Source organism: Zootoca vivipara, chromosome 4 (genome assembly GCF_963506605.1).
Source record: "Zootoca vivipara chromosome 4, rZooViv1.1, whole genome shotgun sequence".
Classification (NCBI taxonomy): domain Eukaryota; kingdom Metazoa; phylum Chordata; class Lepidosauria; order Squamata; family Lacertidae; genus Zootoca; species Zootoca vivipara.
The window spans coordinates 25852642-25870757 of NC_083279.1; the positions used below are offsets into that span (position 1 = coordinate 25852642).

At 43.9% G+C, this 18116-nt stretch overlaps 1 protein-coding gene across 4 annotated transcripts in view; it reads right to left on the reverse strand.

Annotated features, from left to right (window-relative positions):
- Positions 1-18116, reverse strand: part of LIMS1 (LIM zinc finger domain containing 1) — a 72211-nt gene that overhangs the window by 28364 nt on the left and 25731 nt on the right. The window contains exon 1 of one of the 4 annotated variants that reach the window (XR_004692559.2): positions 14380-15302. The exons of 1 other annotated variant lie outside the window; for it this stretch is intronic. Coding sequence is in view for 1 of the 3 variants with exons in the window: in XM_035114568.2 (XP_034970459.1) it covers positions 3040-3329 (290 nt within the window). In the remaining 2 variants the exon portion in view is untranslated. Of the gene's footprint in view, positions 1-3039; positions 4207-14379; positions 15303-18116 lie in introns of those variants that run through there. 2 more of the 4 variants (XR_004692556.2, XM_035114568.2) reach the window with 2 other exon arrangements.

Sequence of the window (18116 nt, forward strand, 5' to 3'; positions counted from 1 at the left end):
CTCAGTCTTCTTTGGAAAGCATTTTGCCCAACAAGACCAAGGTCCAAACAAATCTCTTTATGAACAAGGATGTAAGGAATCTGAAAGCACACAGGCTATCTGGATTAGAACCTGAACTTAGACCTTAAAACAGCGGAAAGGGTAAAGCGGATAACCTCGTCCAGTACTGACTTCCAGCTTTCTTTGACATTTTACCTATAATGTAAAGCGAAGAGAGCTTGGAAAGGCAGCGCCAAATTAATAAAAATATTGCCAATATGACTAGAGACGACTTCCAAGGTGCACCAGGAATGGGAACTTTTAAATATCACCAGCAACTGAGAATTCTGATTAGCACTGTCAAAAATTATAGTTTGATTCTCGCTCACCTTCCGCACGCTTTCTTTATTGATGCCAGGGGTCACCTACCTGTCGGCACATTTCCAAGCTAGAGAAGCTGTCATGGCCACCCCCACCCACTGCAACCACCCACCCACCGCAGCCTGTTCTATTGGCTCCAGTGACGTCTTTCTTCCAAGCCTTAATTTCAGCAGGGAGAAGGGAACCTGTGTGCACCAGAGGAAAGCTTCTGTGGGCGCACACATACCTTGGGGGTGCCATGTCTTGGCAGCCCCAGATTTAAGTAGTTACTTTTCCTTCTTTTCTTTTATCCCATGTCCCACTAAAGTTTTATCCTTTAGTGTAGGCTGAGAAGGAGTGATGGCCGCAAAGTCACCTAGTGGGAGCGGCCGCCGAGACCACATAACACCGGTCCTGAAAGACCTACATTGGCTCCCAGTACGTTTCCGAGCACAATTCAAAGTGTTGGTGCTGACCTTTAAAGCCCTAAACAGCCTCGGTCCAGTATACCTGAAGGAGCATCTCCTCCCCCATCGTTCTGCCCGGACACTGAGGTCCAGCGGCGAGGGCCTTCTGGCGGTTCCCTCGCTACGAGAAGCCAAGTTATAGGGAACCAGGTAGAGGGCCTTCTCGGTAGTGGCACCCACCCTGTGGAATGCCCTCCCACCAGAGGTCAAAGAGAACAACAACTACCAGACCTTTAGAAGGCATCTCAAGGCAGCCCTGTTTAGGGAAGCTTTTAATGTTTGATGGATTTCTGTATTTTAATATTTTGTTGGAAGCCGCCCAGAGTGGCTGGGGGAACCCGGACAGATGGGCGGGGTATAAATAAATTATTATTATTATTATTATTATTATTATTATTATTATTATTATTATTAGTGAGCTTCACAGCTGAGTGGCAATTTGAATTCTGGTTTGTGCAGCACTCTTGACAACTGCATTATGCTGGCTGTAAACATATAAAAGTCCTGAGCTGCATTTCACCCCCATAGTGATGGCATGGCATTATCAGGAACGGGAAAGCAAAGCGGCCTCGTGGTAATTTCTTTAGAGGTTAGCTATTAAAGCTTGAAGGGATCGGGGATTTTGGTCACCGTTCTAACAAAATTTCAACACTGGGCAAATGGACCACTAAGTTAACAGGTGAGGTCCATTGCTTTAACAAAGGAAATGACTATTGCCCACTTCTTTGGCAAACCGGGAATTATGAAGAATGCTAAGCAAGACTTCACTGGTAGTAAACTGTTCTTTTCTACCCTTTATCTGACTTGGCAGGGGCCCTTTTTCATAGAGAGTATGCTTTGTTTTCAAAGGGTGTTGACTGTTCCAGAGCAGAGGTGGGCAGGCTTGCATGATTTCTTTTTTAACTGAAAGCCAGGTTCTGCTGCAAAAAAAGCTATACACTTATGAATTTTAAGTATTCTGAGCCAGGAGTCAAGTTTCTGAAAATCAGAACTGAACACAGCTCACAGTCCTTAGAAACAAAAAATTTGCTCCTGGTTTACTACTACCCCACTTTCAGGGAGAAGAGACATTTTGCTGGTGCTATTGTTAAACAATTGAAGTGAGAAGTCCTTGTCCATCTATTACAGATTATCCAAAGATCTGCCCAGAGATCCAGGTGCCCAGGGGCAGGCAGAAGCTCAGGCTTATTTCTGCTCTCTTATTTCCAAGATTCTTATCCAGCAGCACCAGCCAGCGAGCAGCCCAGAGTTCCACAGGAGGTTTAGATTGTTATGTTAAAACAGTAAATACCTAATGGAATCATTAAAAAAGCTAGTCATTCACTAGTCATAGCATGACAGGAAACTCTACCCCTTCACTAACACTTTTGACATTTGCTCAGGGATTATTATTTTTAACAGTTCTGTACAAAAATGTGTTATTGGTTACCAGATCTACACTAATTACTATTATCATTACACCATTCTGTTTCAAAAAGTTTAGTTCCTCTTTTGAAAAGCGACATGAAATCCTCTACTGAGCTGCACTTTTATAAAATCAATATTTTAAAAGGAGCTCAACTTTTGGAAACTAACCAGTGTCATTAATGTTTAAGATTCTTCTTTGGTTACTTTCCCTTCGTAAGTTCATATAAAGTGGTTCTACTGCATTCTTTTGTTGCAAGGCATTTCAATAATAATAAGTAGAAATCTATTGGGGGGGGGAATAAGAGCAGATTTTTGCTTATTACAAAATCAAGATCTGATATGTCTCACATCACAACTTTTTTTTTTTAATGAAAAGAAAAACCCTATAGAACAGCCCAGGACTCCTATAAGGCAATGGGGTTCTCTTCGAATGCAAGTGTGCTGGAAACTAAAACTTATTTTTAAGATGTAATCTGGAGATTGATTAGTTCTGGGGGAAATTAAGCAGGGATCAAAAATATTGGGGAAGGGGAATGATTGACACTTCTTACGGTCACTCTTCGTGCTGCTGCAGCATTTAGGATAGCAAGTCAAACATCTGAGAAATGAAGTAAATGGAAAGCAGCTGCTTCCTCTCAGCTCCTCCTATATTATCCTGGCAACTCTGGACTATTTCCAACTGGGCACATTTTATAATTAGCGTTATTACACTTCCACCACCCTGCATTCTGTTTCTGCAACTGATTCTGTCAGGGCGTCAGTGTTAAACTCAAGAGACACCCAGAGCTGTCTTAAGTTAACCATTAATTTCCTCACCACCACTCACCTCAGCTTCTGCTCAGGTAACCCTTGAAGACCCAGGCTATCTGGACGGTCCCGTCGCCTCCTGTACAGACCTGAATGCGATAATTCTTTCAGCTGTAAGGCAGTCATTTTTGCTCTACCCACAAGCGCTGCTCCCCTCCCAGAGCACACAAGAGCTCTTGTTGAACAGCACAACTGCCAAGATGCTCGGAGGGAAGACGGCTCTCGCAGAGAGGCTGCACACCTGCGCTGATCAGAACTGCAAGTCTCTCTCCTCACAGGCAGTTTGCTGCTCTGCTTCCTGTTTCTCATAGGTACACACCCTCCAGAACGGACGACGGCACTGTGTTTCCTTTAGCGAGTTAAGCCTCCTACCTAAGTAAGGGGTGCTTCTGTGAGAAGCCAGGGCTTCAACTGTTTCTGCGCCCAGAAGCAAATGGAACCACTCACTGTGCAACAAAACTGCCACAAACAACAACAAGAAACCTCTTCCTGCCAGTTTCAAGAAGCTGAAAATCTTCAGCTAAGGACCAACTAAAAGGTTACACCACCATGAAGTCTTAACAAAAGCAAAACCTATTAGCACTTCATTGATGAGGGAAGGAAGGCCTGTGGCTTTCTACCTAAGAATTAATTTGGTGTTTAAGGTGGTTATATATACGTATATATCTAAAAAATGAAAAGTAATGAAAGACAGTAAGACAGGAAAAACAGACGGAAGTTTCCCTTAACTTTGAAACACAATGCTGTAGGAGGACTTAAGTTCACGAGCAAAAATCACTTCTATAGAAAAGTCCAAAATTCTGAGTATTTTTCTGTCCAGATTGCAAGCACCAAAGGTTACGTCATTCATCACTCATCACCTTTCCAATGTGCTTTGGGACAAGGTCCACTGGAAACTAGGGAAACAAGGAGGGTATATAAAAGGCTTTCCTGCAAAAGAGGAAGCTGGCAAACCGGAGATTTCTAAGTCATGCATGCCTCATTTAACCTTGCGATAAAAGCCTAGTGTGATTTGCATTAGGCATAATAAAATGATTTGCAGTATAACCAAAAATGATAACATATCATACCACCCACAAGAATTAAAATAAGGAGAACAAAATGAACAGGTGGAATATAGCAGCCTGCACTATAACCAGCAACCAAGACACCTAATTTATTCATTGCAAGGGCCTCTTCAAACCACCCAACCCTTCCCTTCCCTCAGTTTCCAGTAAGTAGGTTATGGCTTCTTGGACCCAGCCATGAAGAATATGCTTCTGCTAAGAACATCGCATGCGGTGGGCTGATTCGCTGAACACGCAGAGAGCTGCTTGTCTTGCTGGGTCCAGTTGCTGTGTGCTGACAAACCCACGTATTGCCCAAGCATGGCTCCCACTGTGCTTGAGGAACAAATTTTCTATTCACAGTGTGTCCTTGCACACCTGCTTAGAAGGGGCAGGATGATGTTCACACCCACTTTAAGAAGTAGAGACAAATTCCAAATCAGCCCTTACTTAGAATGCACATCTGGAGAGTAAGAAATTTGGGGTGGGGGTGGGGGTGCGGGAGAGGAAGATCCTGATATTTGCCTAAACATGCAACATTCCATTTTCAAGTGGGAAAACTTCAGCTAACTCTCTCAACATGCAGCAGGTGAAAAATAAGTAAGCAACAGCTTCCTAAAATCTTTCATTAGCGGTCTTTTAAGAGGCAATTAGTACTCCGACAATTACAGTCAGCCTCGGAGTTAACAATTCATGTCTCAGGGCTCTTGGCTTTTGTTTTTAAATAAATCAGCAGGAATAACTCTTATAAGAACGTAATCAGTACACGTGTCAGGATTGCCATTTCTGTCGTAGGAAAAAAGTGAACCCACAGGAGATACCTATTAAAGAGAAAACTAGGGCAACATTTAAAAGTTGTGGGTGTGACGGGAGAAATAGAGAGGTTTTGCTCAAATAAGAGTCGTTTGCGGTTATCCTTCATGTTTGCTATTTAAAACTAATAAGGCAAAATCCAAACAGGAGAAATGCTACCACTCACCCTTTCTGTTGCAAATGAGAGTGTATTTTGCTGGCTCCAAAGTAAATGATGTGAACCTACAGCTTGTTTGCATGAATAGCTGCCAAATGGAGGTCAGCAGATGTTTGTGTAGCCATATCTGCCCCAATCTAGCAGTACGGCTTCTTCCAAGGTCAAAATCCTGGTTGCAATGCACTTGTAGAAGAATTTACAAACAGATCCAGGCATGAACTTGTTTGAAGCCTAATCTCCCGGTGACAATCAACATGGCACAATCTCCTTTTGCCATATAACACCACACATTTTGTACGGTTCCTAAAGCCATTCCACCAATTCAGCCATCTTTTCAGTGGCTTTATTTTAACAACCAAATTTATGAAGTCTTAAATGGAACTGGGAAAGGATTTCCCAACTAGAGATAAGTGAACTGCTAGTAGCATTTTGTGTGTGTGTGTGTGTGTGTGTGGAAATCTATCTACGTCTCTCTCTCTCTCTCTCTCTCTCTCTCACACACACACACACAGAGAGAGAGAGAGAGAGAGAGAGAGAGACTTAGGGTACAATCCTATACTCTTTTGATAGTACGCCTCCGTGAAATCAACTGGACTTACTTCTGAGTATATATGTATAGTATTGTGTTGTCTGTTGTCTTTCTTGGCAGGGATACTGGAGTGGCTTGCCAGTTCCTTCTCCAGGTGGATCACGTTTAGTCAAAACTCTCCACTATGACCTGTCCATCTTGGGTGGCCCTGCATGGCATAGCTCAGGGGTGTCAAACTCAAATTCATCGGGGGCCGCATCAGCAGTTTGGTCACCCTCAAAGGGCCGGTTGTATCTGTAGGACTATGTGTCCACTCTTTATTATCATAAATTATTGTCAGTGCATTCAATTATTACTGTTTTTTGTAATAATGTAAGTAATAACTAGCTCTGAAAGCAGAAACATAGCCAGAATAATGGCAAGTAGATATTCAAATGTACAATTATTGTACAATTTATTGAAAAATGATTTTTGGTAACTGCACTGGGTGGTGGAGGCTCGCTAGGGTTTCATGCAGGACCTTTGCAGAGCTACTAGTACCTGGAGATGCTGGGGTCCTTCTGCATGCAGGACAGATGTTCTGCCAGTGAGCCACCACCCTTCACCAAAGGGACTGGCTGAGGTTGACTCACTGAAGCTGCTCTCCTGGTTCCAGGGTTTAAGGGCCAGAAGTATAAAGCAGCATCCTATGTTTCTGAGGAGAGGGAGAGGGAGGGGAGGGGAGGAAGGAAGGAAGGAAGAAAAGAGGGAGTGGGAGGGAGAGAGGAAGGAAGGAAGGAAAGAGGGGAGAGAAAGAAGAGTAGGAAATAAGGAAGAGAAGCGGAAAGAAAAAGAGGGAGAGAAGACGGAAAGGGAGAAAGAAGGAAGGAAGTAGAGGGAAAGAAAGAATAAGAATGAGGGAGAGGAAGAAAGTTGGGAAGGACGGAAGGAAGGAAGGAAGGAAGGAAGGAAGGAAGGAAGGAAGGAAGGAAGGAAGGAAGAAAAGAGGGAGCAGGAGGGAGAGAGGAAGGAAAGAGGTGAGAGAAAGAAGAGTAGGAAAGAAGGAATAAAGAAGGAAAGAAAAAGAAAGAGGGAGAGAAGACAGAGATAAAGAAGGAAGGAAGGAGAGGGAAAGAAAGAAAAAGAACGAGAGAGAGGAAGAAAGAAAGGGAAGGGGGGGGTCACCGCCTTGATTCAGCTCCAGAAAAGAGTGCGAAGGGACCCAGGGGCAAAAAGCATTTCCCCGGCCCCAGCTGTTTGTCGGCGCTTTGTTTGCGCGGCGCTTCAGCAGCAAGGTCCCACTGGCTGGGTCCCACTGGCTGGGGCACTCGGCGGGCCACATGATGAGGTCTGGCGGGCCGGATTTGGCCCCCGGGCCTTGTGTTTGACACCCGTGGCATAGCTCATAGCTTCTCTGAGTTATTCAAGCCCCTTCGCCACAACAAGGCATTGATCCATGAAGGGGATCAATACTTTGGCCACCTCATGAGAAGAGAAGAATCCTTGGAAAAGACCCTGATGTTGGGAAAGATTGAGGGCACTACCCTGTTTCTCATATTTTAAGACATACCCATAAAATAAGCCATAGCAGGATTTTTAAGCATTCAAGGAATATAAGCCATACCCCGAAAATAAGACATAGTGATAGGCGCAGCAGCAATGCCGGCCGCGGCAGGAGGAGGAGGAAAAAAAGAAGACATCCCTTGAAAATAAGCCATAGTGTGTATTTTTGAGAGAAAAATAAATATAAGACATGTCTTATAATATGAGAAACACGGTAGGAGAAGGGGACGACAGAGGACGAGATGGTTGGACAGTGTTCTCGAAGCTACGAACATGAGTTTGACCAAACTACGGGAGGCAGTGCAAAACAGGAGTGCCTGGCGTGCTATGGTCCATGGGGTCACGAAGAGTCGGACACGACTAAACAACAACAACATTGTGTTGTCAGTAGTAGTAATATTGTTGAGTTACAAGCATGTTGGGTTTCCGCCCCACAAATTCAATATGCAGTAATGGCCTCTCAGCCTTTTTTGAACACCCTCCCTTGTGGAGTGTTTCCTCAGGCTCCTCTCCTCTGCCCTCCCCATGAGGGTCCTCTGGGCAGCTGCTGCTTCCGTCCCTGAGCTGCACCCCCCTCGCCCCAAAGAGAGGTGCCTCCCAGAGGCACGGAGCTTATAGTCAGGGCTGCTGCAAACAAACAGCTGTGCAAGCCTTCAGGAAGCAGAGACGCACGAGGGCATCAGAGGAGGGAGGGAAGGAAAGAAAGAGGGACAGAGGCCTGTGTTGCCCACAACATCCCTGACCATCTTTCAAGGCACCCCAGGGTGCCACAGCACACTGGTGGAAAACCACTGCCTTAGCCTGCTGCCCCCTCAGGCCCCAGCCGATTTCTTTTCTAGGACCCTGCTCTTTAATTTCTCTTCTCATAGGCTCTTCTCTTCTGTAGCATCTCAATAGCAGCTAGAAAACCATCGGACTGTCTCTCACCTGTGGGGCAGGTCAGCTAGTCACAGGCAGAGGTTACAACTGATGGGGAGATTTACTTATCATATAGCAAGATTGGTTTGGAAAACTAAAACAATGAAATAACGTAGGCCAGAAATGGACACTTGAGGAGCTGGCAGGAGGAGAGGGAAGACAACTTTTTACGGAAGATTTAGTTACTTCCAAGTAAGTTTTGCAATATGTTCTTCAATTTAGAACCCTGTATAAATAGGTTGTTCTTCACGTCTAAATTCTGCAGCTTTGTAATTCTCTACAAAAGGTTTTCTTCTCCTTTTCTGTAACACCTAACTGTAGGTGAATAAGCCTCTTAACCCTTGGTTTGTTTATATAAACTAGGGACCTGAGGCTATTTAGTCAGGGTTTTTCTCCTGAGCCAACAATCTTTGTAAACACAGACAGGAAATCTCATTATTTTTAAGCTCTCTTGTGCATAGTCTCAGCTAGTTCTTTGCTTGCACCCACCTCTGCATATCCACAAGATGATGGTTGTGCTATTGTTTAAATGGCCATTTATTCTGAAATGATAGAGAAATGATCCATAGCCGCTTAATTACATAGGGGGAGATTTGCTGACTTTCATTTTGCTTCAGCCTTGGGATTCACCACCTCTTAAGTGTGTAAACAAGTCAGAGACTGAAGCGAAGGTGTTATTATAAAAATTACTGGTTGTGTAAATGAGCATTTCGTACAAACCATCTTTAGCAGACTTGTAGTGGTTCAGCCACCTTCTTTTGTTTATAAAAGTATTTATATACCACCTTCTCTCAAAACATCAGGGCAACGCACGGCAACAAAAAACACTTTACAATACGAAACAATCACTGAAACGGCTGGCCACTCTGTCAAGCAGTTTCAAAATAAACATGATGAACAGATCAAGATTCCTTCGCACTGCGTGAAAATCGTCAGCGCTTGCTCAATTTGGGAGAAATTCTGGGCATCAGGCAACACTTATATGGCAGTAATATTTAACTTGTCGTTTCCCTAGTCAGCTTTCAATGAACTTCCACCTAGTGCCTGAAATGTAAAGTGTATTCTCCTTCATGGGGAGCACGTGTTGCGGTGGGGGCAAACAAGACATCCCTCTGTTGCTGGGCGGGTTGGTTTGGATGGCCACGAATCTTACTGGGCACCTTTTGGTCATTGGGGAGAATTTGATGTTGCAATTTATGATTGACGGCCAAGGGGCTATTTATTCCCTGCGCGCAGCGTTGAGCTGCCACTTGTCGCTGCTTGCATCAGATCACCCTCCCACCCTCCCTATACTTAGGTCTGTTCACATTGACCTTGCTATGCCTGTCATGGGGTTGTCTGCTTTGGGGTAGGGGCCTGGTAGGAATTTTTCCATTTGGCTGATTGGACAGTGCCATTTGGTTTTTTTGCCTACTGCGTGGCAAAATCGTCACAACTTGTAAGGTTGCGGTTAGGCATTGGTTAAATTTGGTTGGTGGGGGGGGTATGGTTGGCTGTGCCTGGCCCTCCAATGCTGCTGCTGCAAGGGTATTCTGTTAAAGGAATCCAGGGGCTCGCCATAATGTTGTCCGAACCCCTGTCAAGGGGCAAGAGCCCCTGGGAGCATTTGGGGAGAGGTGAGAGCCTGGCACCCAGCTCTATTCTTTCCCCAAAATGTTTTCCCTTATTGACTTTCACAGGCTTGCAGACGTCGGTTCTGTTCCTACCTCTAGGTGGGAACAGATACAGTCATGAACCAATGCCTAAGCAATCACTCACATTCTGTAATCCATAAAGTTTTGGCCAAAAAATTATGCCAAAAATTCTGTGTGAATTGTGTTTTTTTTTTTAAGGGTGGCTTGGGGACCTCGACACACAACACATTATCCACGTCTGCGCATTTCAATCACTACACAGAAGTATAGCTAGAACTTTTCAGAATCAGCCCAAATGTTTTTTACAGCCAGCCTGGTGTGTACAGGATGCAACAGCAGGCAAGTCTAGCATCCAGGTGAGAAGGGCAATGTTCAACAGAAGGAAATATAATCCAGAACAGACTGCTTTCCTTGGCTTCAGGGAAAGACTTGCAAACTCAGCACCAACTACCAAATCATATATGAAAGCAGTTAGGCTCTTCCAGGGGTCAGCAAACTTTTTCAGCAGGGGGCCGGTCCACTGTCCCTCAGACCTTGTGGGGGGCCCGGACTATATTTTGTGGGGGGGAAATTGAACAAATTCCTATGCCCCACAAATAACCCAGAGATGCATTTTAAATAAAAGGACACATTCTACTCATGTAAAAACATGCTGATTCCTGGACCGTCCGGGGGCCGGATTTAGAAGACGATTGGGCCGCATCCGGCCCCCAGGCATGACCAGAAACAGTGGCTTAGCCAGCATTCATAATGCACTAGCACCTTTGCTAAACATAATGCCCCCCTGTCACCATCTTAGAAATTGCTCTAGGTGACCCAGACACTTGCCCTTCTGCTTTTGGGGTGACCAATGAATGGGGACTAAGTAGATTTTCCACTGACAACACCCAGTTACTTTCTTGACATCCAAGCAGAAAGAGACTCTTCAAGCTGGAATAAATAAAAAGGTGGCTTTTCAAACTACCATTCACTTTTCCTGTGCATTCAAATGGTATGTTTACGTAGCTAGAATCCGTTGTGGGGCTAAGCAAAAACTTCTGAGCAATCCAGTGACAGAGCCATTCAACAAAAGTGAAGACTCGATTTGGAGATCTTAAACATAATTCGGAAGATATGCCGAGGACACAACCTTGATGGCAGAAAGTGAGGAGGAATTAAAGAACCTTTTAATGAGGGTGAAAGAGGTGAGCGCAAAATATGGTCTGAAACTCAACATCAAAAAAACCAAGATCATGGCCACTGGTCCCATCACCTCCTGGCAAATAGAAGGGGAAGACTAAAAACTAACTGCATGTTATACTCTAACGTATGTTATAATGCCTTGACGTATGTTATAATGCCCCCGTGTGTGGGTTTTTATTTTATTTAACCCAGTCTCTTTTGGAAAGAGAAATATAGCAGGGCGTGGTGAGAGAGGGGAATTTAGAGCAGAGATGTCCATAGGGCATGGTGAAACCGAACCATTTCCCCACTCCAAATCACCCTCTCATATGACTTCCTCTCCCTTGCATGGTTCAAAAACCCATGTTTGCCAAAAGACTACAGTACTGGAAATTCTACTTCCCTTATAGCAGTGCACATAAATTCTCCCGTGTGACTTCTTCTATGCTAGAACTATACCTGAATAGGATTTTACCACTGCATAAAGCTGGACACAGATCCCAACACTAGCCCACCTAGGTTGTCGGTTTTTTTACTTGCAATAAAAGCTCATACTGTTACCTATCAGGCAATCAGCTTTGCAACATCTCCCTCTGCTGATAGAGTGCCTAATGTGCTGTCTTTCTATGTCAACATTATCCTCTGGTTATTCAACACAGTCCGATTTGCTTCCTTTCTTATTCTCACCAGCCTGTATAAAACCTTGCATGTTGGTCATCTTTGAATAAAGGTTTATTTCATGTGTATATTTAGTAACTTGCCAAACAACATCAAACCTTGCGTTACGCGTCTATATAATCTTACATTGCAACAGTTGTTGTTCCCGGCAGAAACCACTATGTTTTAAGTTTTATTATTTTGATACTTCATATATGCTGTGCACTTCTATAGCACAATTGTTTATATAATTTCAATTTGTTAAAATATGTTGAATTACGACATTATATTCCTTAGAATATGCACCACTGATGAAGCCCACGAGAGCGAAACAAGGCATTATTCCGGAAATCCTTGTCAACTGGGGAATTGTAGTAGGCTCCAATTTGGACATATGTGGAACAGAAACTAGCAGATATTTGGTCTTTATGAATGAACTGATCTATTGGGACTTCCATCTATATTATTGCACTTTATGTGTTGTTTATGTGCAAGATAAACATTTGATACAGTGATAAGAATATATAGAAGAGTATTGTTTATGTGAATGCACAGTCGGTTACGTCTTGTGTGTTTGTTGAATATATTTAGAAACTGGCCAGCAGAGGCCTTCCCTATTTCTACTGCTCTTTTTTATAAAGATAACGTTGCTTTGTATTAGACAACCTTAATTTTAACTCCGACAGGTTGAGGGAGGGAGGAATACAGACTGACTAAGAGATTCACTCGCTCACAGAACTACTATTTCTGCATACCAGGGAATGAGGGAAGATGTAAGCTTGCCATTTCCCTCCTCCCATTAAAACGTGCCGACTTTCTTTCTAGCATAGATCGGCATGCGAGCCTGATAAGATACATTTATAAATTAATAGCTATCTATAAGGTATCTTACCCACTTTAAGGTCCCAGGAAGGGTGGCAGCAATATAACCAGATCATTATTATTGCACTTTGTGCAATTTTGTATGAAGTACACACCTCCTTGCTGTATTTTTTTTTAAATGAAGGTAGAGTTTATAAATATTTGCGTAAACAAAATAAAAACAAGAGAGTTTATATACAATTATAAAAAAAACAAGTTTAACATATACAAGCAAGAACAACACAGTAGAGATTAAACAAATTAATCGCCCATCATCCCTGACCATTGGGCATGCTGGCTGGGGCTGCTGGGAATTGCAGTTCTGCCCTGCCACATTTTCTAGGTGGCCACAAGTTCTCATCCCTGATCCAAAATGCTCCTGCACTAACAAAGGGAGACTTTTCGCACTGTTATAAAGATTTAATTTTCAGTGCCGAGGGGCAGAGAGGCTTCTTTGTTGGTCTACGTTTACTCATCTTCCTAAGAGTAAATTAGAGAGAAAGACTGGTCTATTTTGTTTAATGTGAACAACATTCTCTCTCCCCACCCCCCTTTGGAGTAAGTACGGGGTGAAACAGGAAGCGATTCTTCCTAGGACAGATGAGAGGGCTGGGAAGGTTATATCAGTAAAGTCAAAAGGACACTCAGGCATGGGCGTACCCAGCGCGGGGCAGGGGGGGCAGCTGCCCCCCCCCAGAAGCAAAAAAGTGAGAGCACAGCACGACAGGCAGGGACGCTGCCAGGTGTGCTCTGCCTCGGCCTGCTCGGCTGAAGCGAAACGGCAGCAGCAGCAGCGAAGCTGCCTCCGTCGAGGGAAACCTGGACCTGGACCTGGGCTAACTCCTTCAAGTCACTCCTTCAAGTCACAGCGAGCACATGACAGAAAGTGCTGCCCCACAATGCTCTGCGGCACTTCATTTCAACAGCATGGAAAACCCAAACCGGTTTAATTTATGCCCTTTTGCAATTGCTCCAGGAATGGGTTTTCTTCCGCTTCACAAGCTGCTTGCCTGTGAGAATTTATCTTAGCGGCAAGTCCCTTCTATCCTGAATCTGCTGTGTCCTCAAAGTCACGAGGAAATTATAGACCATCTTAAGACTACGGTTGATTAGCAATATACTTACATGAAAAGTTCCACCGAATCTCTGGGCACAAGATTATTTCAAACAGAACTAGAGAAAAGCCAAAACTGGCTTCCTAGAAGAAACAACAACCCACACTGCTGAAATAATCATGTATATATGGCATGACTCAGAGGCCTAGAGTGGACAATGGCTGACATGCCTAAGGTAGGTAGCACACCCCCAATGCCTGGAGTAGTTTTGAATATGATTTTTTATATATATAATTAAAAAAAAACTTCAGAAGTACATGGGGGAGAAAAGCATGTGCCCATATGGAGCCCTTAAAAAAAAGAACTACACCAAAAAGCAGTGCATAGATACGTCCCCAATTCCCGTTCTGTGAAAAACAGCCAACTTTATTTTCCCTTATTATTGAAACTGAGTAAACTTGTGTGGGACTAGAAAAGGCTGTGCACAGGGCTTAATGCTACCCTAACAGCACCCTCTGCTCCTCCACCTCCCAATTGCATTTGTAGTTATCAAAACACACCACTGGCTGAATGGAAGCCCATGGCCAGCATGGTATGGAAGGAGATGTAAATACCATCGCTCTTCAGAAGTGATGGCCTATGGGCAGCCCAAGTAATCCCAACCCCACAAGCTATCCTGCAAACTGAATAATATTCCTAAGCGACACAAGATCCAACAAAAGCAGTTGATTGAACAGCTCCCTTTCCAGTCCCCAAAGGGCTTAACGGCAGCAAGTCTCTCAAATGGGACATTATTCAACTACTGGTCTCACTTCTCTCTAGAACTGTGTGCCTGTGTAGCCGCGTTAACGGTTATTTCTGAAATTACTAAACGACACGGCAGCCATGCAGGCTGAAAGAAGATTTAGCTTACAAGTACAGAGTTTGCAAACAAACTGATGGCACCCCTGAATGAAAAGAAATAAATAAAATGTGACGATACTTACGCCGTCGCTTTGCCAGCAGCACAAGACCTGTCAAATGGACCAGTGCCACATATAGTTTTGTGCCGAATATGCTGCCTTCCACAGCTTCTCTGTGGTCATTACTGGCAGTGGTGATAAAAGGCAGCATGACTTGACAAACCACTTCCTATTTTTTTTTAATGTGGATATGCATCAAAAGCTTCTTTATTTAAAAGAAAGATGCAAAATGTGCCTATTGTAGTATTGGAAATGTTTTCAAAACAGTGTCTGGGCTGAATGATGGAGGTGGAAACGCGCCTTCAGGTATACCGGGCCAAGGCCATTTAGGGCTTTAAAGGTCACCACCAACACTTTGAATTGTGCTCGGAAATGTTTGCCTCCTTCTTCGTATTCTTGCTTGGGGATCCACATCTTGTACATGAGAACTTCATGTACAGCAGCCACCCTAAGTTCCTTGAATGATATAGGTGTTATATATATAAAATGAACAGTGGCGAAAGGTCCCCCTGGACCTGAAGTGGTAGAGGCTTTTGTAATATGGCAGAAGGAACCAAAGCGCCAAATGCAGGGGGAGCCAAGGTCAGCTCCACTGAAGCCACATGTGACCCAGAAGCCCCAAACGTAGGTCTCGGTGGATGTTCTCATATCTTAAGTCCCCTACATCTTTTGCAGTGAAAGGGGCACATCTCTTTTGACTGTGCATTGCAGCTGAGTGAGGCAGCAATTTTTTTAAGACTAGCCCACTCCTCAGAATACCCCATCAAGCCTAATTTTTGGGATTGACCAAGTGGAGAAAACCAACATCCACAAGGCTATCTTCTATATTTCATTATGCGAAGATCCTATAGACAACCTTGTACAAGTGAGAGCTGGTGGGTATGCATCAAATATATGACCTATGCTTTGATGATGGTTTTGAAGAGATCCCTTGTAAGAATTGTGACAATTCAGAAGGATCCATCAGTTTCTTCCCCCCCCCCCTTATCTCCCTCTCCCCAGTGACTCTGTTTTCCTTCCTCTAGTCTCCCAGATAACCCCCTCCCTTTCTACCCTCTTGGTTATTCTGCTTTCTGTACAGGTGCAGATATGAGTCTTGAAAACCACAGAGCTGAAAGAGGATATGGGAAAGAGCAACAGTCTTCCCACTTCCTCTTTCAGCTCTATGTTCTTTTCAAGGAGAAGGGGAGAGAGGACAGCAACTGTCATGACAAAGGCAGCAGTGACTGGGGAGCTCCCCAAACGTCGGCCCTCCGGATGTTTTGGACTACAATTCCCATCTTCCCCGACCACTGGTCCTGTTAGCTAGGGATCATGGGAGTTGTAGGCCAAAACATCTGGAGGGCTGCAGTTTGAGGATGCCTGCTCAAGAGGCTTCTCACAAGCAGCAGGGAAAGTCCCCAAGGACACTACCGCAAGCATAGGACCATGTTGGCAACACCAAAACACAACAATTATGGTGACACTCCTCTGCGAGGTCCTTCATAGATCATGCTTCTGCTGCATTTCACAGCCCCCTGTCATTCTTTTAATTTAAGATTGTTGTTGTTGTTTAGTCGTTTAGTCGTGTCCGACTCTTGGTGACCCCATGGACCATAGCACGCCAGACACTCCTGTCTTCCACTGCCTCCCGCAGTTTGGTCAAACTCATTTAAGATTATGAGGTGCTTTTAAAGAGTTTGGGGGTTTTTTTAGGTGGAGGAAGCAGGGACTGTGTTTATTTGTTAAGTTAGTTTGAAAGCTTGCTTTTTGAACTGTATTGCTCTTCTATACTCAGAATAACAAAGTTAACTGAATATAAATTAAATAAGGACTTGAACAGTCCCTCAATGGAAACACTCAATACTTTTAAAATCTTTGGGCGTGATGCAGCTTTAAAAAAAATTATATAATCCTATTAGTTTTCATGGGATAATTAATTACTGGTATATGCTTTTCACTTTTGAAACCAGCAAGACTAAAAGCAGCCTTACTTTGGTTGCATTCCCCCCCTAATTCATAAGACACAATTCTACAAACATGCTACCTATTTAGAGAAACCTATTCCTTTAACATACAAAGTTCTGTTGTGCCTAAACTTTATAAGCCAGCCCCATTTTGATTGTTTCAGCAGAAGCAGGCAGGAAAGACAGGATGTTGCTTCACAATGACACTAATGTTTTTCTGTGGTTTCAAGGAAAACGGAGATAAATTTACACTGCAAGGCAACTATGGCACTAAGGCTGTTCAATTTTATTTCTTATTAATTTTTTACCCACCCTGTCTGGAGCAAGTTCTGCAAAGCTTCGTAGATGGCAGCCTTCAAGCCATTTGCTTTGGAGTCACCCTTAAAGCCAGTGGAATAATCGGTAAGAAGTTCAAGGATCACAGTGCTGATTATGCAGTAGACTAACAAAGTCAAGCTCTCCGAGACTGGTTTTGCAGTATGAGACAGGAAAGGGCAAATATTTAGCCTGCTAAGACAGTACAAAGTTCGGCTGCCTCAACTCTGTCTCAGAATATCTCTTTGCCAAAAATGCATGAATGAAGCAGCTCACACAGGGCATATTGGCATTGCTATGTTGGCTTAAGGCAGGTGTGGGGAACCTTTAGCCCTCCAGATGTTGCTGAACTACAATTCCCATCATCCACAGCCTGTCATGACCCCTGCATCCAGCATTAGTATGCAAAGTCAGGAAATGGATACTAAGAACTGTATGTGGAGCCCATTGTGCCAGCAGTGGTTGGACAAGAACTCCCAAAGTTTTCTCAAGGGAGTGCGACTTGGAGGCATTACCTCAGAAACAGATGCATTAAACACCTGTGCCTGCTTTCGTTTAAGCTAGTTGCTCACTCAAGAGATGCCAGAGGTCCAGCCTTGGGGTTGCCACCCACCCACCCCATGAGTTCCTGCATCAGACCAGAACACAACATAGCCTGAAGCAGAACCCAAAGGAGAACTCTAGCAACTTGTGGTTTTCACCTTAGAGGAGTTCCCTCTGCTGAAGAGACAAGCCACCACTCAACTGAAAAAGCAGCTTGTTTCTTCTGCAGCAGGGCCTTGTGCAGCGAAATCAGCAGCAAACAGAGGCTCTCACTCATGTCTCTTTTCTTTATAACAGGAGTCTGTCAAAACATCATACTGAGAACTGGAAAGAGCCATATTTCGCAACACCACCCCTCAATTATATGCTTGGCTGCGCTAGCGTATTTCTTCTTGGTAAATGCATAGTGCTCTTACTCAACCCATGCGGGAAATTTCCTTTGCCTTAAGGACATGAATTCCTTATCACCCAGAGAAGGGTGAGGCCACATAGTTAGCCACCACTTGAATCAAAATTGTTTGCTTTATTTTAACACTCTTCGGGAGCACTGTACTGCTGAAACACTTTTAAGCCATCCACAATGGCATCTGCCAGAGCTGTGCTGGAGATGCAAACTGGTGTGGCGATGGAGTTTTAGACACACAAAGGATGTGGCAAGTCATGCGTCTCATTTGGGTGCCATGATGTGGCTGGCGGGGGATGCTTGGCAAAGCTCCGCCACTACCACTACAATATACATTTCAGCATGAGGAATCTCACACCAACTACATACTTTTGATTGTGTGGCCAGCCCAGCCTGTGGTATCTTCTGCACATTTGCTGAAGAGCTCTGAGTACAGGTGAAACTCAGCAAATTAAGAATATTGTCAAAAACTGCATTTATTTCAGTAATGCAACTTATTATTTTTTATCTTTCACAAATGCTTTCTTTTGGAAATTCCACAGTAATCAAACAAA